Source organism: Ranitomeya variabilis, chromosome 1 (genome assembly GCF_051348905.1).
Source record: "Ranitomeya variabilis isolate aRanVar5 chromosome 1, aRanVar5.hap1, whole genome shotgun sequence".
NCBI classification, from domain to species: domain Eukaryota; kingdom Metazoa; phylum Chordata; class Amphibia; order Anura; family Dendrobatidae; genus Ranitomeya; species Ranitomeya variabilis.
In genome coordinates, this window is record NC_135232.1 from 42,512,190 (window position 1) to 42,535,601 (window position 23,412).

General features: G+C 43.0%; 1 protein-coding gene across 2 annotated transcripts in view; it reads right to left on the reverse strand.

The window, feature by feature from the left end:
- LOC143804481 (phospholipid-transporting ATPase IC-like) overlaps positions 1-23,202 on the reverse strand; it is a 64,686-nt gene extending 41,484 nt beyond the window's left edge. Inside the window, exon 1 of one of the 2 annotated variants that reach the window (XM_077282621.1) lies at positions 22,623-23,202. Coding sequence is in view for 1 of the 2 variants with exons in the window: in XM_077282613.1 (XP_077138728.1) it covers positions 22,834-22,900 (67 nt within the window). In the remaining variant the exon portion in view is untranslated. The remainder of the gene's footprint in view (positions 1-22,622) is intronic. The other variant, XM_077282613.1, reaches the window with a different exon arrangement.
- Positions 23,203-23,412: the final 210 nt, after the last annotated feature.

Sequence of the window (23,412 nt, forward strand, 5' to 3'; positions counted from 1 at the left end):
CTCTATATACACTTACATAGTAAATTATAAAAATGTGACACAAGAAAGCAAACAAAATGACTCACATTTATAACGCTATGACTACATCACCAAGAATACAACAAAAAACAAGGTAAAAAAAACGAACAATTGTCACCATTTTGTATCATAAATATTTCAGATTGTTATTGTTCTGTAAGCTAAACAAACATTAAGAAAAGAGGCGCGCAGCCATTTTCGGGTTTGTGAACATCAGGACTTCCACTACCGAGGACGGAGTTTTGTAATATAATGCAACCAACAATTATTTCTCCTCCTTGAGATAATCTGTCAGTCTGACAATTAGTTACATAAAGGCCACTTAAAGGTTTATTGGAGTATAAGTGACAAAACAAAATTGTTCAAGAAAAAAAAAAGAAATCCCTCTTACTTAGCAAAGACCAATTTGCCACATAGCAGAAAAAAAAAACCAAAAAGTTTATCTCCCCGATCCCTACTAGCCAGCTGACCCCTATAGCAATGTTCTACAATGCAACCAGTAACTTTGTATATTTTTTTATTAAGGAAGATATGTCACCAGCTCACAAATATCCGCTTTTTAGTCTTATGTTATCTCCTCTACTCCCCCATGCATTAGTCGTAGTATAGATCTACTACATAGAGGGTCTCCCACACTTGGTGGTCTCTGTGCTTCCAAGGTCATCTATGTACTCTGCAAACTCTGTGCCACCACTTGCAATTGTTAAGTCTCACCTCTGTGTAAAGCAGAGGATTAAGTTACACCTTGTATCAGTTCCAACAGTAAAGGATGTTTCCTGTTAACGGTTAGTGGAGCAAGATCTTCCTTGTGTTCTGCGCAAACCAAGGAGTTCATAGATCATCATACAGAATGTGACAGGAGTGAGGAATACAAGAGTCAAACCATAACTTACATACCCCCAAAGAACAGCTTCACTGATGCCTGGTGTGGCAGCGCCACACCTTGACTCTTAAACCCAGAGTTTGACATTTGTTTTTTTTTTATTTTTGTTTTAAAAATCCGCTACACAATTCCGGAGATTCCGGCCTTTTTTTATTGTGCTGGATCCTCAGGGGCGTGTCTTTAGCCTCATTTGCATAATTACTGTTAGCCAAGCCTCCTTTGTAAAGAACCATAAACATTTGCACCAGATAAAGAGGCCCATATCTCTGTAACCATATTGAGCATTTACAAAAAAAAGGAATAACGACACACTTGGGGGAGCAATGAGGACAAAATAAAAGAAAAAAAAAAAAAAAAAAAATAGTCCACTTTTTACCACCCTGTAAGTATATACACATTTCCATCACCAAATCCTGTGCAGCAGCTTCTATAACTTTACAGTTCTTCTCCTAAATGGGGTTGTCCCTCAAGTAAAAAGAATGGAATCAAGGATTTCCTTCACCTCGGACATAGATGCTGTCCCTAGCCCTAAATACCCCAGCCAATGCCGGGCAATGTGACCTCCTAGATCTCCTCCTCTCTTTCCAGGGGGCTATGCTCTTTAGTAAGCCCTGACATAGCGATGAACTAGGACATAAATGATTTATAAACTCCAGTAGATTAATTATTGAGTAGAGCAGACGAGCCCAGAGGGTAACACATTGTTACAAGGATCTAATGAAACATTCACACCGGCAGCGAGAGATACAGTAAATATTTTACGATCACTTATACTCCCACGGCAAACCACTGCTGGGCGTCACACCGGGAAAATTGGACCAAGATTTTTCTATTTGTCTCCCTTCTCCAATAACCCAAAAGGAAGTTTGTTCCAATAATCTTAAAATAAACTAACAAGGGTGGTACAGGTCCTGGGAATGGGAAACCACATAACGAGAGACATCATGTTTATACACGTTGTAGAATTATTGGGCGAGTATTTAGTGAGTATTGGTGAGTATTTTGACCAGATTCTTATTTTTCGGCAGATTTTCCCCCTCCGGGGTATATAAATGTGAATGCTGATTGGATGAAGTCAATTAGGTGATGTGTGATGAGGGGGGTGAGACCTAAGGATACAACATCCTTTATCAGGCGGCTTATTTTCCTTGGGCAAAACAGGCCAAAAAGAGATTAAACCGACTGTAAAAAGTCAAAAATTGCTACTAGTCGTACGGAGGAGACAGGATTTCTGAAACTGCTCAGGTATTGGGCCGATCACAGAACCAACAAAAGTTTTGTTACAAATGGTGAACAGGAAGCAAAAAAATGTCTTGAGAATAAAAGGTGCCCATTTACTGCCAAAGATGTGAGAAGAATCAGAAGTGAAGCTGTAACGTGACGTGTAGTGGTAGGCGTGGGCACGTTACAAGAAAATGGGGCTCCTGGCTGGGTGTGTGGACTTTTTCTAAGGGGGTGCTAGTGTGGCGCCCCTTTGGTCCCGTCGCCACAGAGATGCTGCACCTCACCCAGTGGTGTGGTATCCCACTCTCAGGTAAGGAGAGAGCACTACACGGACTCTAACACTCACATCCAACACACACCAGTTCAGTCGGGGCATCTGGGTGTACCCTTAGGGAGGAAGGCCTCATCCCAGGCTGGATAGGAAAGGGTGTTGGGGAGTGGGTGGGGTATGTAGAGTAGGGGGAGGAGCCAATTAGGAGGGAAAGTTTGTCAGGTTGTGAGAGGAGGAGAAGCAGGAAGATGTGCTAAGAAGGAGCTCCCTGTCAGAGGGGGCTAGAGAGAGATTGTGAGAGAAGTGGAGCTGAGCAGACGTGAGGGTCTGCAGCTTCAGACAGATAGAACAGAGAATTGAGAGACAGAAAGAAGCTCCCAGAAGGGGTCTTAGGGGCATGGGTATTGCAGAAGCCACCCGTGGGGCCCGTATCCAGACGTGGAGGGACCAGGTCGCAGTCAAGGGGACCGGCCCCAACTTAGTGGAATACTTCAAGTTCAGCTAAGAAACCAGAGCCTGTGGCTTTTGCAAGAAGCACAGCCACATCCACCCATACTTTGCAGAAAAAGCAGCCGTATAGAATCCAGTGGACTCAGAGAACGTTGCCCGACCAGGTTCGTGGCTGCTGGCTTGGGACACTGTGGTTAAGGCACTGGGCAGAAGAGGAAAGCCAGTGTAGTGAGACGGCCACCACTGACCCGGAGAACACAGCATCAGGCTTGCATTTGTGGACTGGAGAACTGTGAGTTAAGCATTGGAAACTGCACCTGGCTGTGCCTTTCTACGACAACCACCATCATCTCATCACTTACACATACAGTTGCCCTGGGGTGTAGCTCTACCTGTGGAGAGCTGTACCAACTCTGCTGCATCACCACCAGCCCCAGTGGACTCAGAAGCAGCGTCGGCTAACATCTTTGTTGCCGAGTACCACAGGTGGCATCACGAACAATTCCGCATAAACTTTATTTCCCCTTGATTTCCCCTTTAATTGGACGCCCATGCCCACGGACCAGTTCACTGCTGCCGTGACCACATCCCCTTTAAGAACTGTCCGGGACTATACGTTGTAGACCCTAGGTCCCGTCTCGGGAGAAACAATCCTATGACTTCACCTCAACTCTACCCTGGATCATGCTATCCATTGCCTAGGTCTCTGCTCACTTCAGAAACACCCACTTCATGCGGGTCAATGCGCTGGACAGATCATAGGGCCCAGCGTGCAGCAGAAGCAGACCTATCTCTCTCCTGAGAAGAAACACCCTCGGTCCCTTCACTTTAATACCTCCCACTCCGGGCTAGTCCCAAACATTAACCCTGGCTCTCCCTCTGTTGGCCAGAACACAACACTTTCACTAATAACATGTTACTGAACACTTCACGCATTTAAATACATTGCAGCAACACGTGTCTTCAAAGGGGAACGTGGGCAGAACTTCCATTTTATTACAAAGCGACCAGAAAGCCATGATCCTCCAGTGTTATATTCCAGAACTGCAACCTCCCCGAAGGCCCAGAAGTACAAGGTGTTCAGTACTCAGAGACGGCTGGGGTGAGGAGGCTGAGCCTGACCACCACTGAGCAAGACACAGAAGTACAAGGTGTTTAGTGCTCAGACACGGCCGAGATGAGGAGGCTGAGCCTGACCACCACTGAGCAAGACACAGAAGTACCAGGTGTTCAGTGCTCAGAGACACGGCCGAGGTGAGGATGCTGAGCCCGACCACCACTAAGTAAAACATAGAAGGGGAAACATCAAGACTGGACCAAGAAATATTGGAAGACCTTTTTCAAAGGTTTTATGGACTAATAATCGGAGAGCGACTTTTGATGGACCCGATGGATTGCCTGTGGCTGGATCAGTGATGGACACAAGCCTTCACTTCTACTTAGACACCAAGTGGGGTAGAGATGAGTTCTGCTATGGGCTAGGATTATTAAAGATGAGCTTGTTGGACCTTTATTAGGCTGAAGATGGACTGAAATTCAACTCCCAAACCAACTGCCAGTGTAGAAGACACATTCTTCAAGCATTGGTGCAGGAAAACATCTGCATCTTTCAAGAAAGCCAGAATATTTCTGTAGGACAATTCTCGCAGCATTGAAGTCTCCATCACTTGGTGCCAATAAAGGCCTTAAAGATGAAGAATAATGACCCGGCCTCTTCATCACGTGACCTAAAGACCCACTGGGAACTTGTGGGTTCTTCGTACATGGGAGATTTATGGTGAAGGAGAACAGTCGCCTCTCTGATCAGTGTCTGGGGCTTTGGTTGGTGCTGCCCAAAACGCTGATTGTCAACAGATTAAGGAACTGACAGACTCCATGGATGGAGCTTATGACTTATTGAGAAGGGCGGCCATATTATTATATTACTCTCTTGGTGACAGATTTTTTATGGAACTGTCAGATGTATTTTGTGTATTTTAAGCTGATCGGTTCTTATTCTCACTGTAACAGATGGAAACAATTGGGATGGAACATTTACGATTTTCATTTAGTTGTATAAGAATTCTGCTCACACAGATATTTTCTTAAGAAAGACAAAACCGCACTTTTACTTTCTTAAATATTCAGGTTGATTAACCTTTTGACTGACAAACAGCTCTGGAGATGTTCAATAATAATAAAATTAATCATCTAAAATACAAATTGCCTAATAATTGTGCACACATTGTAGTTGCCATTTCTTAGTTTTCTACATTTCTGAGACAGCTGGGAGCGCAGCTCTGGAGCCACTTCATTCTGCGGATCTGTGGGGAAATCACAGAGGGCCGGACCCCAGAGATCTTTAAGATGGCACACGATGGGAACAGAATGGTCTGTGAACGGAACAGCGAAGAATATCACTGCAGGTTAAAATGTAGCAAACCCTCAGCACAGGAGAAGAACTGTTAGAGACACTTAAGGTGGATACAACTAACAAACCCTCAGCTGTGAAAAGTACCAAGTATTTACAGAGATTTTCAGCTTCTGAATATAAACCACAATTTTATATTTCACCAATAGCAATCAAAGCCGAAAAACATATGGTAAAAATGCAGAACCTTTAATTTTACAAATAATAGGTTTCACTTACGTAATAACTACTTTTGGAGTTTTAGAATTAACACGAAAAGCTTACACTTTCTGTAAATACATATATTTTACACTCACTCTCTGAAAAGGTTATCTGGCAAATAAATGAGAGTTCTTTTGTTGTTTAGTTATCTCTGAGCTAGTGGGCTGAGAGTTGTTATGATGTCTCGCATACAAAGCACACACAGACATGAAGGATTCCTTCTCTCCTGTCTCTATGTAGCAGATGTTCAGAAGCAGCAGTGCTGAGAAGTGAAGATGTGAATCCAGCACTAGTGAGATCAGCACTAAATATAAAGCACTAAATATTAGGCAGCTTACATCTGCCTAATAAAGTCTGTGAAGTTGGAAGTGTAGGACCATAGTGCTAAAGACGTAAACATGCTGCGCTGCAGCTTTATATTTACTGCTTATCTCACTAGTGTTGGATTCACATCTACACTGCTCAGTAAGCTTCTAGTCCATCTTTCTTTAAGCAAGACACATTTTAGCAGTTTTTAGAGGATGAGTTAAGAAGACAGTGGGAATGAGAAAAAATGGCTCCAAAGTGCTGGAAAAAAAGCACATCTCTCTAATATGATATTGTATATTAAAAGTTTCTTAGATTTGCTTATAGCATTGAATCATGTAAAGTTTGTTAAAAGAAAAGGGAAAATTAAAAGGTAGAATATTCTCTGAGCCAAGTGGACTGTGGTCTAATAACTGTGATACAATGATAATATTAGCACATGGATCACTTCTTACCCCAATGTTTGGTGCTTGGAGGTGCATTACCTAGCTCCCCTATCCCGGAAGCAGAGGATCGCATGCATACTGAAGCTTCCACTTGTAAAAAGGCGACTTCAAGAAAGAAAGAAAAAAAAAAAAAACTAAGAAACCAGCCATATTGCCAATGCCTAGATGAAGGGGCAGTGCAAGGCTATGTGCACACGGCATCTTTCTGACCATGAGTTGTCCTAGGTGAAGATGGTTCAGGAAAACGCCAGTGGTCCTTATCTTGAAGCAGCTTCACTTGTGGATTCCCCATAGCTCTTGCAGCAGCTTTGCCGCAGGCGTCTTTTATTCTGTGCCTTCATGTACTGAGAGAGAGCTCAACTACACATCGGCAGCCATCCAAAAAATGAACTGTCACTTCTTTCCTCCGCTTCAAGGTTTCCACTTCTATGTGCAAACATAGTAAGAATCTGCAACAGACATTTCTGCATCAGAAAGCTACTTATCTTTTCTTTGCAGATTTGAAGCAGTTTCCAATCTGCAGCAAGTCAATTCTTTCAGTGTTTTTTTCCAGCATTTTTAAATGACTGGGGAAAACACTAAAGCAAAACAAGCATCAAAAACATTATTTTCCTGCTGAGAGTTGTTTTTTTTTTTTTATACAGAAATTGCTGCTGCAAATACTAAGGGTATGTGCACACGTCAATGGAACCTCTGCGGATTTTTCCGCACCTGTTTTTGTAAATCCGCAGGTAAACCGCACTGTGGATTACCGCGGATTTACCACGTTTTCTTTGTGGATTTTGTGCGGGTTTCACATGCGGTTTTACACCTGCGGATTCCTATTATGGAGCAGGTGTAAACAGCTGCGGAATCCGCACAAAGAATGGACATGCTGCGGAATAAATAACGCAACGTTTCCGAGTGTTTTTTTCCACAGCATGGGCACAGCGGATTTTGTTTTCTATAGGATTACATTGTACTGTAAACGCATGGAAAACTGCTGCGAATCTGCAGCGGCCAATCCGCTGCGGATCCGCAGCGTGTGCACATAGCCTACGGGTCTGCGCATATTTTGCAGTTTCGTTGCATTTTCAGATTTAGCCCTCCAAAAAAAAACAAAAAAACCTGAAGGGTTTCCTGATGCCAGTAAAGTTAAAGATTCCTGATGTCCCATGTACACAATTATTTTTTCCTTGCAAATTTAAATTCTTTCAGCATTTTGCTGCAGATTTCATGTTTACTACTGAGTGGAGAAAACGCATCATGTGAATATAAAAAAAACCTACATGTTCGGCTATGCGTTTTCTCCACTCAGTAGTAAACATGAAATCTGCAGCAAAATGCTGAAAGAATTTAAATTTGCAAGGAAAAAATAATTGTGTACATGGGACATCAGGAATCTTTAACTTTACTGGCATCAGGAAACCCTTCAGGTTTTTTTTTTTTTTTTTGGAGGGCTAAATCTGAAAATGCAACGAAACTGCAAAATATGCGCAGACCCGTAGGCTATGTGCACACGCTGCGGATCCGCAGCGGATTGGCCGCTGCAGATTCGCAGCAGTTTTCCATGCGTTTACAGTACAATGTAATCCTATAGAAAACAAAATCCGCAGTGCCCATGCTGTGGAAAAAAACACTCAGAAACGTTGCGTTATTTATTCCGCAGCATGTCAATTTTTTGTGCAGATTCCGCAGCGGTTTACACCTGCTCCATAATAGGAATCCGCAGGTGTAAAACCGCACAATGAGTTTTTGCAGCGCAATTTCAAGCAACATTTCACAGTACCAGCAAATCCTGCTTTTTTTTGGGGGGGGGGTCACTAAACTTTATGAACATGGACAAGAGACAACAAAAAAAATGCAGCAATAAAACTGCAGCAAAAAGACGCAGTAAAACCTGCGTTACTTCTTTCCTACCAAGAGAACCTAGAAAACACAAAAATGCCTGTATTTTATGCTACATTTTTCCTGCTAACGCATCAGTAGTTGGAGAAGATTTGCTGCAAATTTTTCTGCTGCGGATACTGAACATGTGAACATCACCGAAGACTTTAATTACATTTATTCCTGTCAGCCTCATGGTTTGTGGGTTGATTTTGTGGAACAGGTTGCAGTTTTAGGGTATGTGTCCACGATCAGGATGGCCGGCGGTATCGTCGGAGCGGCAAACCCGCTCGGCGCTAAGCCCCACCCCCTTCTGGGACTCGATGATGTCGTTTTCATTGCACACATCCGGCATCATCGCACCCCTCGCATAGGGCCCTGTGTTATTCCTTGCGGCGGCGCAGCGTCGCCGCAAGGAACACGGACATGCTGCAATCTTAACCCCTTCAAGTCGCGGCCCTTTTTCGTTTTTGCATTTTCGCTTTTCACTCCCCTCCTTCCCAGAGCCATAACTTTTCTATTTTTCCATCAATATGGCCATGTGAGGGCTTATTTTTTGCGGGATGAGTTGTACTTTTGAAATACACCATTTGTTTTACCATGTCTTTTACTAGAAAACGGTAAAAAAATTCCAAGTGCGGTGATATTGCAAAAAAAGTGCAATCCCACACTTGTTTTTTGTTTGGCTTTTTTGCTAGGTTCACTAAATGCTAAAACTGACCTGCCATTGTGATTCTCCAGGTCATTACGAGTTCATAGACACCTAATATGTCTAGGTTATTTTTTATCCAAGTGGTGAAAAAAAACTCAAAACTTTGCTTTAAAAAAAAAAAAAAAAAAAAGTGCCATTTTCTGATACCCGTAGCGTCTCCATTTTTCGTGATCTGGGGTCGGGTGAGGGCTTATTTTTTGCGTGCCAAGCTGACGTTTTTAATAATATCACTTTTGTGCAGATACATTCTTTTGATCGCCCGTTATTGCATTTTAATGCAATGTTGTGGCTACCAAAAAAAACGTAATTCTGGCATTTTGAATTTTTTTCTCGCTACGCTGTTTAGCGATCAGGTTAATGCTTTTTTTTTTTATTGATAGATCGGGCGATTCTGAACGCGGCAATACCAAATACGTGTAGGTTTGATTTTTTTTTATTGCTTTATTTAGGATGGGGCGAAAGGGGGGTGATTTAAACTTGTTTTTTACATTTTTTTGATATTTTTAAAAACATTTTTTTTAACCTGTGCCATGCTTCAATAGCCTCCATAGGAGGCTAGAAGCTGGCACAACTCGATCGGCTCAGCTACATAGCAGCGATCATCAGATCGCTGCTATGTAGCTGAAATGCAGGTGTGCTGTGACCACAGGGGGGCGCTCACAGCAGGCCGGCATCAGTAACCATAGAGGTCTCAAGGACCTCTATGGTTACTGTCCTGACACATCGCCGACCCCCGTACATGTACGGCGCATGTCGTGAAAGGGTTAAAAGACGCGCAGCATGTCCGGAGTCGCAGGGCCGACGGATGCGTGTTTCCACGCATAGTGGACACGGGATTTCATAAAATCCCCTCCACTATGCTGGAACATCTGGACGCTGCGTGTTTGACGCTGTGGCCCCACGCAGCGTCAAACACGCAGCGTTTCCTGAACGTGGACACGTACCCTCAGGCCCTGTGCATACTTTCAGTTTTTGGTGATTTTTTTTTACCTCAGTATTTGTAAGAAAACCACGAGTGGGTGATGAATACAGAAGTGGTCATGTGTTTCTATTACACTTTTCCTCTGATTTTTACCTCAGTATTTGTAAGCCAAAACCAGGAGTGGACCAATCAGAGGAAAAGTATAATAGAAACACATGACCACTTCTGTATTCATCACCCACTCGTGGTTTTCTTACAAATACTGAGGTAAAAAAACTCACCAAATACTCAACGTGTGAACATGGCCTTATTGGTATTATTTTGGCACCCAGCTAACTAAGCCTATGTTCACACCTGCATTCAGAGACTCCACTGGGGGAGAAGTCACTATTTATGACCAGTAAAGCACAGAACGCAGCACTATCTGTGCCACCAGTCAGGGACAGTACGGGCTAGTGTACGCTCCGTTGTCATTATTGATAATGGTAGCCCCCCCCTACGTTAAGTAGGGAATATAGGGGGGGGGGGGGTCACATGGCCACACAGACTATTCAGAGCATTGTTCAATAATATATGGTTCATTAAGGGTTAAGTTTAACTGGTGTTTACAGTTGCTGGGCAGAAATTAAATCTGGCTTCAGCCAGATGTGTTGGCGCCCTTTTAACGACTGTCAATTGGTTGTCGCCGGGGATATATATGGACAGGTGCTGGCAGATTTCAGTCAGCTGTGGTACCACCTGAAGAAAAGAAGATCCCACCCTCCCTCTCCTAATTAATTCTTTGTCGTGATGTTTGTATTGTGGGTGGATGGATTTTTGGATTTTGGAGTGTTTGGTCATATTTTGATTAAGTTATTTGGTAATGGACTGTTATTTATTAATGAGTTACCCAAAAATAAACATCACGGCCTTATTTTTCCGCCAAAAGCTTTGTCGTGTTTTCTTATTTAAGTATGAATGAGGCTTGTGTTGCCATGGGCGAAACCTCTTTGGTTCTGGATGTTTCGCACATGTGACATGTATTCCTGACGCAGCGCCTGATCTCCGTTACCCTCATTTTCATGTTCGCGTTTGGTTTTCCTGCAGGAAAGACAATATTGTATTTGACTACACTTTGGGAACGGAATCTAAACCAAATCCAGAAATTTCAGACCACGTCCCCGAGATTCAGTAAAATCCCTTGCTAATTTTACACTTTTTTAATTTTTTTCCTGGCTTTAAAAAAAAAAAAAAAAAAAATTAGAACACCATTCACTTTACCATATAATGTACTAAAAACGGGGAGAAAAAAAATCCAAGTGTGTGAAATGGTAAAAACAAATTAAAAAAAAAATAAAAAAAATGGAGCCATTGCAATTTTTTTTTTAAATTTATTTTATCTTGTTTTTACCGTCTCTGGTAAAATTAACCCGGTGCCACGATTTGCCAAGTCAGTCCGATTATGGCGATATTAGGCTTGTATTAGTTTAAATCTTTGTGTTTTTTTTTTTTTTTTTAATGCAAATATCTCCCAAATCACCACACTATCTGGATGACACCACAGAGAGAGCGACAGTGGCAATTAAGTGGTTAAACTGCAGCAATCAAATCCAGCTCTTATCACTGCTGCTGGAGGCAGGATCCAGCGGTGTAAGGCTACTTTCACACTAGCGTCGTGCACTGCACGTCGCTATGCGTCGTTTTGGAGAAAAAACGCATCCTGCAAAAGTGCTTGCAGGATGCGTTTTTTCTCCATTGACTTGCATTAGCGACGCAGTGCCACACGTGCGACGGCTGCGTCGTGTTGTCGCCACCAAAAAATGTTGCTTGTAACGTTTTTGGTGCGTCGTTCCAGTCTTTTCCGACCGCGCATGCGTGGCCGGAACTCCGCCCCCTCCTCCCCGCACCTCATAATGGGGCAGCGGATGCGTTGAAAAACAGCATCCGCTGCCCCCGTTGTGCGGCGCTTGCACAGTACGCGTCGGTGCTTACACAGCCGGCACCTGACATTAATGGCGCGGGCTCAGCTGCTGTGCCCGCTCCTTACATCTGCACCCAAGTGTCAGGAAGGACTTGTATACGGACTAACAAACATTACAATGTCAAAGCCAAACCTGTCCATGGGATCGCAGCTCTATAGCTGCAGTACCACACACAACCAGGGAACAGGTGTGGTGGTGTTTTTTTTGTTTTAAACAAAACAGCTGTTTTCTACTGTTACACAATCCCTGTACGACTAGTTTCCCAATTAACTCGCTGCATGTTCTCGCTCTGCAGGGAGTAGCTGGTTTGAACAAGAAAGCAAAGTTAAGAAAACAGATGTGTAGAGGTTTTTTTTTTTTTCAGCCAGCGGCAGTCCGGTTCTTATGCCTTACTGTAAACATGAATGTTCTCATTCGCTGACAGCAAGCAGAACTCACGATAAAGTTGAGGAATCTCAGAACAAAAGTAGATTGGACATGTACACAATCTGATCGGGATTCTCGGGGGGGGGGGGGGGGGGGGAAAAAGTTTCCTCTACAGGAAACTCAAAAAGAAGAGGTTATATAATCCCACAGAAGAAAATGTCCAGCTTCACCGAATCCGTGAAATAAAGTTTTCTTTATTCACAAACTTAAACATGGAGGATACAAACTTCAGCAAAAACCATAATTCTTACCCATATGGTTTGTGCTGAAGTTTGTATCCTCCATGTTTAAGTTTGTGAATAAAGAAAACTTTTTTTCACGGATTCGGTGAAGCTGGACATTTTCTTCTCTTGGATCCTACACGCCAGGACACAGCGGGTCCGTGCAGGTATGGACTGGGGATGAAATTCAGCCCTGGCATTTGAAATCACACAGGCCCATGGTGTCCCCGTCCCCAATAACCAGATGGGATATATTACTAACTAGCTGAAGAGCCCGGCGTTGCATGGGCATAGTAAATATCTGTGGTTAGTTATAGCACTTCACTTCTCTTATTTTCCCATCACGCTTCTCATTTTCCCCATCACATCTCTCATTTTCTCCCTCACACCTCTCATTTTCCCCCTCACTCCTTTCATTCCCCCCTAACACTTGTCATTTCGACCTCACATCTGTCATTTTCCGATCACTCCACTATTTTCCCTCACTCCTCATTTTGTACTCACACCTTTTCATTTTCACCTCACACCTCTCATTTTCACCTCAGTATATACATGTTTGTCATCTCCCTTATATATAGTATACACCTGTATGTCATCTCCTGTATATAGTATATACCTGTATGTTATCTCCCCTGTATATAGTATATACCTGCTGTGTGTCATGTCCCCTGTATATAGTATATACCTGTATGTCATCTCCTCCTATATATAGTATATACCTGTATGTAATCTCCTCCTGTCTATAGTATATACCTGTGTGTCATCTCACCTATATATAGTATATATCTGTGTGTCATCTCCTCCTGTATATAGTATATACCTGTATGTCATCTCCTCCTATACATAGCATATACCTGTATGTCATCTCCTCCTGTATATACTATATACCTGTAGGTAATCTGCTCCTGTATATAGTATATACCTGTGTGTCATCTCCTCCTGTATATAGTATATACCTGTATGTCATCTCCTGCTGTATTTAGTATGTACCTGTATGTCATCTCCTCCTCTATATAGTATATACAGTTATATGAAAAAGTTTGGGCACCCCTATTAATCTTAAGCTTAATGTTTTATAAAAATTGTTTTTTTTGCAACAGCTATTTCAGTTTCATATATCTAATAACTGTTGGACACAGTAATGTTTCTGCCTTGAAATGAGGTTTATTGTACTAACAGAAAATGTGCAATCTGCATTCAAACAAAATTTGACAGGTGCATAAGTATGGGCACCCTTATCATTTTCTTGTTTTAAATACTCCTACCTACTTTTTATTGACTAAAGCAGTTTGTTTGGTTTTGTAACCTCATTGAGCTTTGAACTTCATAGCCAGGTGTATGCAATCATGAGAAAAGCTACTTAAAGTGGCCATTTGCAAGTTGTTCTCCTGTTTGAATCTCCTCTGAAGAGTGGCATCATGGGCTCCTCAAAACAACTGTCAAATGATCTGAAAACAAAGATTATTCAACATAGTTGTTCAGGGGAAGGATACAAAAAGCTGTCTCAGAGATTTAACCTGTCAATTTCCACTGTGAGGAACATAGTAAGGAAATGGAAGAACACAGGTACAGTTCTTGTTAAGGCCAGAAGTGGCAGGCCAAGAAAAACATCAGAAAGGCAGAGAAAAAGAATGGTGAGATCAGTAAAGGACAATCCTCAGACCGCCTCCAGAGAGCTGCAGCATCAACTTGCTGCAGATGGTGTCACTGTGCATCGGTCAACTATACAACGCACTTTGTTTTTTTGCCACCATGCATAACGCCTTTTTGTATGACCAAACAACTCAATCTTGGTTTCATCAGTCCACAGGACCTTCTTCCAAAAAGAAATTGGCTTCTCCAAATGTGCTTTTGCATACCTTAGCCGACTGTTTGTGGCGTGCTTGCAGAAACGGCTTCTTTCGCATCACTCCCATACAGCTTCTCCTTGTGCAAAGTGCGTTGTATAGTTGACCTATGCACAGTGACACCATCTGCAGCAAGTTGATGCTGCAGCTCTCTGGAGGTGATCTGAGGATTGTCCTTGACTGATCTCACCATTCTTCTTCTCTGCCTTTCTGATGTTTTTCTTGGCCTGCCACTTCTGGCCTTAACAAGAACTGTACCTGTGTTCTTCCATTTCCTTACTATGTTCCTCACAGTGGAAATTGACAGGTTAAATCTCTGAGACAGCTTTTTGTATCATTCCCCTGAACAACTATGTTGAATAATCTTTGTTTTCAGATCATTTGACAGTTGTTTTGAGGAGCCCAACATCGCCATACACTGCAGAAAGAGATAAAAAAAAAACGCAACATATCAATACTCGATACTTTGCAACGGAAAAGGTGAAATCTGAAACAAAATCAGCAGCCAACACCTGTGGATTCTGTTACAGAAAAACTTCCAAAATCTGCATCAAATGCGCAGCGTGTGAACAATACTGAGCTGGTAAATACTCCCCACTGCTAGAAATGAGTTATAGCTCATCCCTGCAGATCAGCGCGGTCCATAACATATAGAATGACAACCAAGGAGTCGCAAATGGCTGAATTTTGTACAAACTTGCAAAAAAAGAAAACAAATATTCTGGGCCTTTTGTTTTCCTTTTGGTGAGCTCCGCCGCTGACAGTGCTCCCCGCAGGAATGATCTCTGCATCCGCCCTGCTTGCTGGCACATGTTGGGCCACGTCCCTGAGAAATCACCTCTGCACATAGCTATGCAAAAACTTGGGACTGAAAACTCCGGGAGCATTAGAATATAGCAGAGCCGGGTGTGCGGAGCATGGACAGCCGCACACAAGCTCCCCGCATATAGATATGGGCCCCGCAATCCGGAGCCTTACAAATCCCTTCCTATTAACGAACGGATGAAAAAAAAAATAAAAAAAAATCCACTTCTATTACCATCACTAAGCAGGTTCTCTTATTAACATATCCAAAAATATCTGCACAATCTTATGGAAACCATCATCAAGCAGATTCTTTCACCATTGTGTATCCAAATATATTTATATTATTTCTGTGTACAGTGTGTAATTGTTTGTTGGGCAATCCCAATGTGTTACGACTGTCGAACAGCCGCAGTGACTCGAGCTTTTTTTTTTTTTTTGAGCACATTGAAAATATTCAATTAGGACATCTTATCTGAGCACACCTGCTCATCACTAATCATCAGCACCATAGTAAAAAAAATGGAAACCATCATCAAGCAGGTTCTCATTACTGCATCTAATTATATTTCTATTTGTATGTTTCAATAATATTATGGAAACCATCATCAAGCAGGTTCTCTCATCACGGTATCTATTTAGATTTCCATTTGTCTTTTTAAATAATATGGAAACCATCATCAACCAGGTTATTTTATAAAATTGTATCCAACTATATTTCTGTTTGTATTTTTTCTGTGCACAATATAGAAAAGAATAATCATAGATCCTGCCTGCTGATGGTTTCCATGATATTCTTTTTCATATTGTGCACAGAAAAAATACAAATAGAAATATAGTTGGATAAAATTTTATAAAAATAACCTTGTTGATGGTTTTCATCACTACTGTATCCAAATATATATTTTATATTTCTTTGCAGTGTGTGAAAAAATAATCTCGCTGGTTCTTTTACTATAATAAAAATAATTGTATTTATATTTTTTCTTTGCAGTGTGAAAAAGCATACTCATGGAAACAATCAATCAGGTTCTTTTATTATTATATATTTGTATGTTTTTTTTCTTTCCGCAGTGAGAAAAAGAGTCTGAAGAAAACAATCAACAAGCCAATTATTGTAGTTATCAGCTTGCTGATGTTTCCAGGTAACAATTGTATTTTTTTTTTCTGTATGTTGCAAATTTAAAAAACTTTAACTGGAAAGCAATAAACATGTTGCCTATGTGGATACAGGGCTGCATCAGCAGTTTGTTTTGGGTGTGCGTTTTTTTGTTGTTTTTTTACAGGTTTTTATAAAATCTGTATACACATTTGCTTTTAATGTTTCCCGCTTCCTCCTCGCCTGTATCAAAGGTTTTTTGTTTTTTTACTTTAGGAGTTGTACATTTTTATCACTACTATTTTGCGATTCTCACGACTTTCTAATATTTTATTCCTTTTTTTTTTTTAGGGTGCAAGGTGGAGGTTAAAATGACCAAAAAAAACAGCAATTTTTTTTTTACATTCACTTTAAAGGATAAATATTAGGATACTTTATCAGTGCAGACTATTGTTCGCATGGCGATATTAAATGTGATGATCCCCCCACATTTTTTAGATTTAAAAAAAAAAAAAAAAAAATGGAAATAAACAGAAAAGTAAATGTAAACTTTTATAAATGCTTTTGTAACGTTTTTTCTATTAGTCTTTCTAGGTGATTTGAACCTGTGACCACTTGATCCCTTGTACAATTACTGCAACATTGCCTGTGGTACCTAGTCCTAGTCTGTGCTTTACGGGTGTACCACCATGGTAAGGTTAGACAGCTGTGATCGGATCTAGCTCTGATAGCAGTCGATAGCAGCCACTACAGCTGATTGATGAGCCACGCAGGAGCTTCCACAGTGGTCATAGCTGTCGTGACTTATCACCCAGCTTTCCTAGGTTCCTGAATGTTTGTTGCACTGTCTGGAACATCGATTGTCTACTCTTTGGCCACTTGAATGGGATGAGCTGCAGTACAAGGTGCTACAATGGGTGGGCTGCCGTACCTGTGCAAATAATGAAGATGCCGAAAGATGAGGGTGCGGGAGATTGGAGCGCAATTATGCTACCAAAAAAAGAAAAATTCAAAAAATGGATTACAAAAACAAAAAAGGAATGCACAGACATAGTATGTGCACACGCTAAGTATTTGGTGCAGAAATGTATGCACCATATCTGCATCTCTTGGCAGGTTTAGTGAAAAATCTGCCCAGAAAAAACAAAACAAAATAAAATATAAATATATATTAATAATATATAGTAATATCTTTGCAGATTTTCCACCCACACACAATCATGAGAAACCTGAGATGAACATTAGTCAGAACGGTCTTGGAGAAATCCTCCCAGGATTAATGCTGCCGAGCTACTAGGCCCTAATGCCCACATGGTCGGTCCGAGACGTTACAGCACATGTCCGTGGCCATCATTGGCCCCAGTGCAGACAGAGGTGACTGTTCGAGGCCACATTCCCAGTGTATGTTGTGTGTAAATACCATTATTGTGTGTGGAATAAATGTCAACCATGATAAAATCGCCCTGACAAAAAGTAAACAAAAAAAAACAAACAACTAGATTCTTAATCGACCGTCCCCAGGTAACGGGGTGGCCATAGCCTCACTAATCCCCTATTAATGACACAGGTAATGATCTCTCTTCAGGGACAACATCCACCATCACATCCTCAGTTATTAGATCACAGGTTCCAACTTCATGTATCTCATACAGTCATTAAAACCGATCCCAAAATAGCAGAATTCACTTATAAATGTGTAACAGCTCAGGCCAAAATGTCTCTATTCCAATAGATCCAGGATGTGCGGAGAACTAGTAAATTGAATTTTTGGGTTGTTTTCTCCAAAATTAGGATTTTCTTCCTTTTGCACAACCCCTACTTCCCGCACGCCCTGACAATCAGAGGCTACCGTACATACCGGGAGTTGTAGTTTCACAACATCTAGAGATCCCTGGTTTATAGACTTGTGTCTAATCCGCCCCACACACGAGCTCCACGTTTATCAGAGGAGTCTCCGTCATCAGACATCGGTGAACAGGTCAGACCGCTCTGACTCAAAGGCCACATCACCGCTGAATAACCACATTATGAAGTGTCCTAGGTGAACGGTCTATAAATCAGTCTCCTCAGATGGATAAATACATAACAGGAACTGAGACTCCAGACCCAGAAACATCCATCCCAAAGAAAGAAACACATCACCAAGCCATGGAGCCTCCATAGTGAGGAGCGGTCACCTATGTAATATGCGAAAATCATTTCTACAATTTACAGGTTATTTAGATAATGTTACAGATCTACACAATTTAGCAACCCATCTCCCCTCCTCCCCCACACGTCTGTAGTGCATCTTCTTATCCCCCCCTTTCCCCAACCACCCATCTATCATCCGTTTTCACTGTACCCCCCCATTCTTCATCACATTGTCATTTTTCCTCGACCTATCTCTAAGGCATATCGTCCATTCCTCCCGCTTCCCCATCTCTACGGCATATTGTTAATGCCTCCCACTTCCCCATCTCTACGGCATATCGTCCATTCCTCCCACTTCCCCATCTCTATGGCATATCGTCCATTCCTCCCGCTTCCCCATGTCTACGGCATATCGTCCATTCCTCCCACTTCCCCATCTCTACGGCATATCGTCCATTCCTCCCACTTCCCCATGTCTACGGCATATCGTCCATTCCTCCCACTTCCCCATCTCTACGGCATATCGTCCATTCCTCCCTCTTCACCCACTCCACGGCATATCGTCCATTGCTCCCGCTTCCCCATCTCTACGGCATATCGTCCATTCTTCCCGCTTCCCCATCTCTACGGCATATCGTCCATTCTTCCCGCTTCCCCATCTCTACGGCATATCGTCCATTCTTCCCGCTTCCCCATCTCTACGGCATATCGTCCATTCTTCCCGCTTCCCTATCTCTACGGCATATCGTCCATTCCTCCCGCTTCCCCATCTCTACGGCATATCATCCATTCCTCCCTCTTCCCCATCTCTACAGCAAATCGTCCATTCCTCTCGCTTCCCCATCTCTTCGGCATATCGTCCATTCCTCCCGCTTCCCCATCTCTACGGCATATTGTCCATTCCTCCCTCTTCCGATCTCTAAGGCATATCGTCCATTCCTCCCTCTTCCCCATCTCTACAGTGCATCATCCTATTCCCCTGCCCCATTGTTATGAAGAGTGATAGGATGAATTGCAGTCATTCCTTACCATAAAAAATAAGGTTAATCACGAAAGAAAACATTTCCACTGATTTTCAACCCTTGACACAAAATGACCTGCTTACATTATTTGGATATGCACATACAGTGTCTTTTAGATAATGGCATACCCACAATTTTTGAAGCATAAGACGCTTCAGAAAAATCCAGCGGTGTTTTACCTGCAGCAACTTTTCTGATGTCTTTTGAAGCGGCTTAGGCTTTCACACTAGCGACGCTTGCTGTATGTCGCAATGCGTCGTTTTGGAGAAAAAATGCATCCTGCAGAGTTGCCCGCAGCATGCGTTTTTTCTCCATAGGCTTGCATTGCGACGTATGGCCACACGTCACATCCGTCGTTTTTGGCGGACCGTTGGCACAAAAAAAAGTTACATGTAACTTTTTTTGCGTGTCGTGTTCGCCATTTCCAACCGCGCATGCGCTGCCGGAACTCCGCCCCCTCCTCTGCAGACATTACAATGGGGCAGCGGATGCATTGAAAAACTGCATCCGCTGCTCACATTGTGCTACTTTAACACACTGTCCGTCGGGCCTACGGTATGCGACGGCCCGTACCGACGGACTAGTGTGAAAGTAGCCTTAGCCACTTGTAGTTTGTTTGTTTTCTTTTTCTAACTCCATATAAAACCTAGTGGTAGATTCCAAGCAGAGACAGCCAGAAGAATGGACAGGTCACTTTTTTTTCAAAGATAGCGTGTGTACTTAAGGTACCATTACACTTAACGACTTACCAACGATCACGACCAGCGATACGACCTGGCCGTGATCGTTGGTAAGTCGTTGTGTGGTCGCTGGGGAGCTGTCACACAGACAGCTCTCTCCAGCGACCAACGATCAGGGGAACGACTTCGGCATCGTTGAAACTGTCTTCAACGATGCCGAAGTCCCCGGGCAACCAGGGTAAACATCGGGTTACTAAGTGCAGGGCCGCGCTTAGTAACCCGATATTTATCCTGGTTACCATTGTAAAAGTTAAAAACAAAACCCGTACATACTCACCTTCCGATGTCTGTCACGTCCCCCGCCGTCAGCTTCCCGCACTGACTGTGAGCGCCGGCCGTAAAGCAGAGTACAGAGGTGACATCACCGCTGTGCTCTGCTTTACGGCCGGCGCTCACAGTCAGTGCGGGAAGCTGACGGCGGGGGACGTGACAGACATCGGAAGGTGAGTATGTACTGGGGTTTTTTTAACTTTTACAATGGTAACCAGGGTAAATATCGGGTTACTAAGCGCGGCCCTGCGCTTAGTAACCCGATATTTACCCTGGTTACAAGTGAACACATCGCTGGATCGGCGTCACACACGCTGATCCAGCGATGACAGCGGGTGATCAGCGACCAAATAAAGGTCCTGATCATTCCCTACGACCAACGATCTCCCAGCAGGGGCCTGATCGTTGGTCGCTGTCACACATAACGAGATCGTTAGCGGGATCGTTGCTACGTCACAAAAAGCGTGACGTTGCAACGATATCGTTAACGAAATCGTTATGTGTGAAGGTACCTTTAGTTCAGTGATTTTCTTGTTAGCTTAGCAGAAAGTGTTTACAAGGACAAGGCAGCTGATATAGTTCAATCAGCATGATAAAATGCTGAGATCAGATTCTAGAACAAAGATCTAGAAATTGTGATAAACTCCAAACACTAAGTAGACACAAATGGACGATCTCAGAATTTGAGGCACAAACAGATTTCCAGCTGCCAGGGCAAAGAACAATTCAGCAGAGCTATACAATGTATGCACATAATAAAAGTGATCAAATGCCTCCTGATCTATACATTATATATGTCTATCCCCAAAGGGAGGCACACCAGAGCTGCACAATGTATCCATCTACAATCGAGTCACATATCTCACAATGTATATGGGATCTATACAGTATACAGACACTGGCTGTGTTATTGCAGCTTTGTTTTTTGTTTTTTTACGCTGCATAATTTAAAAGAAAACATACCTCGAAAAGTCGACAGAGGACATTGGCCCCGATTCATTAAGACCGGAATTTCATACTCCGTACTTAATGATGGGCGGATAATATGCACAGAAATCACTCGATGAAGTTGGTGGATCTCATCAGCTTTGCCGGAAATGTTACTCCAGTCATCGTGGCATACCTCTTGCCTATCTTTATGGACCTGCTCAGAACTGGCCTGAAAATGGCAAAAGTCGCTGAGCTTGTGCTCCACTTCACCGTGCGCAAAACTTTTACAACTTTTTAGGCTATGTTCACACGCTGTGGATTTTGCTGCAGATCTGCAGCTGCTGGTCCGCAGCAGTTTCCTATGCGCTTACAGTACAATGTAAACCTATGGGAAACGCAATCCGCAGTGCACATGCTGCAGAAAAAGACGCGCGGAAATGCAGCTGTTTACATTCCGCAGCATGTCAATTCTTTGCGCGGAATCCGCAGTGGTTTTACACCTGCTACATAATAGAAAACCGCAGGTGTAAAACCACAGTGGAATCTGCACAAAAACCGCGGTAAATCCGCAGGAAAAACGCAGTGCCTTTTACCTGCGGTTTTCACAAATCCGCTGCGGAAAAATCCGCAGACCTCAAGAATACGTGTGCACATAGCCTTAAAGTGTTTAACAAAACTTTTCTATGCAAACACTGATAGATCACGGCCTGTGTGTCTCAGAATGAGGTGCAAATAAAAAAAAAAAAAGTGTACATTATTTTAAAAGAACAGGAGCAAATGTAACTGAATAGGCCCCAATGGGTCTTTAAGTCACTTTTTTGGTCAATGTTTATGCGCCAAATTTTTCATAATAACACACAATTTATTATTTTTGTGCAAAAGTAAGACTTTATTTTTACACCTTATTAAGTCTGGTAATCTGTGAATAAGCAAAAAAAGACAAAAACAAAGAGGCACAAAAGCAATATTCATTCGGTTCCGAAGTGTGCACATAACTCCTGATCATTGCAATGTATACACAAAAGTCACGATCATTACATTTTTGCCATAATCTTGTCAAAAAAATGCCACAGTTGCAAACAGCAAATCTACACCTGAGCTCCATCCAAGTCATCCACGTATTGCCCCCCGGATCAGCACAACCACATATTGCCCCCGATCAGCACAACAACACATCCAGGTATTCCCCCCCCCCCCGATCAGCACAGCATATCCTCATAGCCCCAGCTATTACAATGTATCCACACATCTCTTGCTCGTTACAATGTATCAGCCTAGCCTGCCAGTGTAAGACCTGAGCTCCACCTAAACCTCCATCCACAATGTATCCTCAGATCTCCCGATCATAACAATGTATCCACATCTTCTCCCACTTCCAGACTTTCTGTGGATAGCAGAGCCCCCCAGGGGTCAGCTAAGCCTCAGCCTCCAGTGGTCTCCTCCACCGGGGACCTACTCACCAGTTCCTGCGCCCTCTCCCTGCTGTCTTCTCCTGCTGTTTAGCAGGGCTCCTCCAGAGCACAATCCCAGGCTGCTGTGTGCACCTGGAGCTCAGTCCATCCTCAGTAATGGCTTCCAGCCTCTTGTGTCACACACCTGACAAACAAGTTTGACAACTCTGTAGCTGCTGCCTGTTCAGTCCATGGAAATGTTCACACAGAGGGTGCTCACCTGCAGCAGAGGGGAGGGGTGGGCAAGTGATGGATGGAGGGTCCTGGGAGTGTCTGACACAGATCATGTGACCTCAGGTAAGGGGCAGCCGGGGGTACCTGGTATGGAGCCCTCCTCCATCTTCAGTGACCTCCTTACCTCCTCCAGTCTCTGCCATTTGAATGTGATCAGGTTACAAAGTTACTCAGTCAAATAAAAGGGAGACAAATAAGAAAAGCAGGCAAATCCTGAGCGCCCGAGAATAGCAGTGACACGCCATAGGTATTATGTACTGATGGATGGCTCAGCCTCGTGGGAGCTCCAGTCTAGGGGGGCACACAGACTCAGAACCCAGATGCGTCACATAGATTCAGAACCGAGATGGGTCACATAGATTCAGAACCGAGATGGGTCACACAGATTCAGAACCGAGATGGGTAAAATAGATTCAGGACTGAGATGGGTCACACAGATTCAGAACCGAGATGGGTCACACAGATTCAGAACCGAGATGGGTAAAATAGATTCAGGACTGAGATGGGTCACACAGATTCAGAACCGAGATGGGTCACACGGATTCAGCACCAAGATGGGCCAATT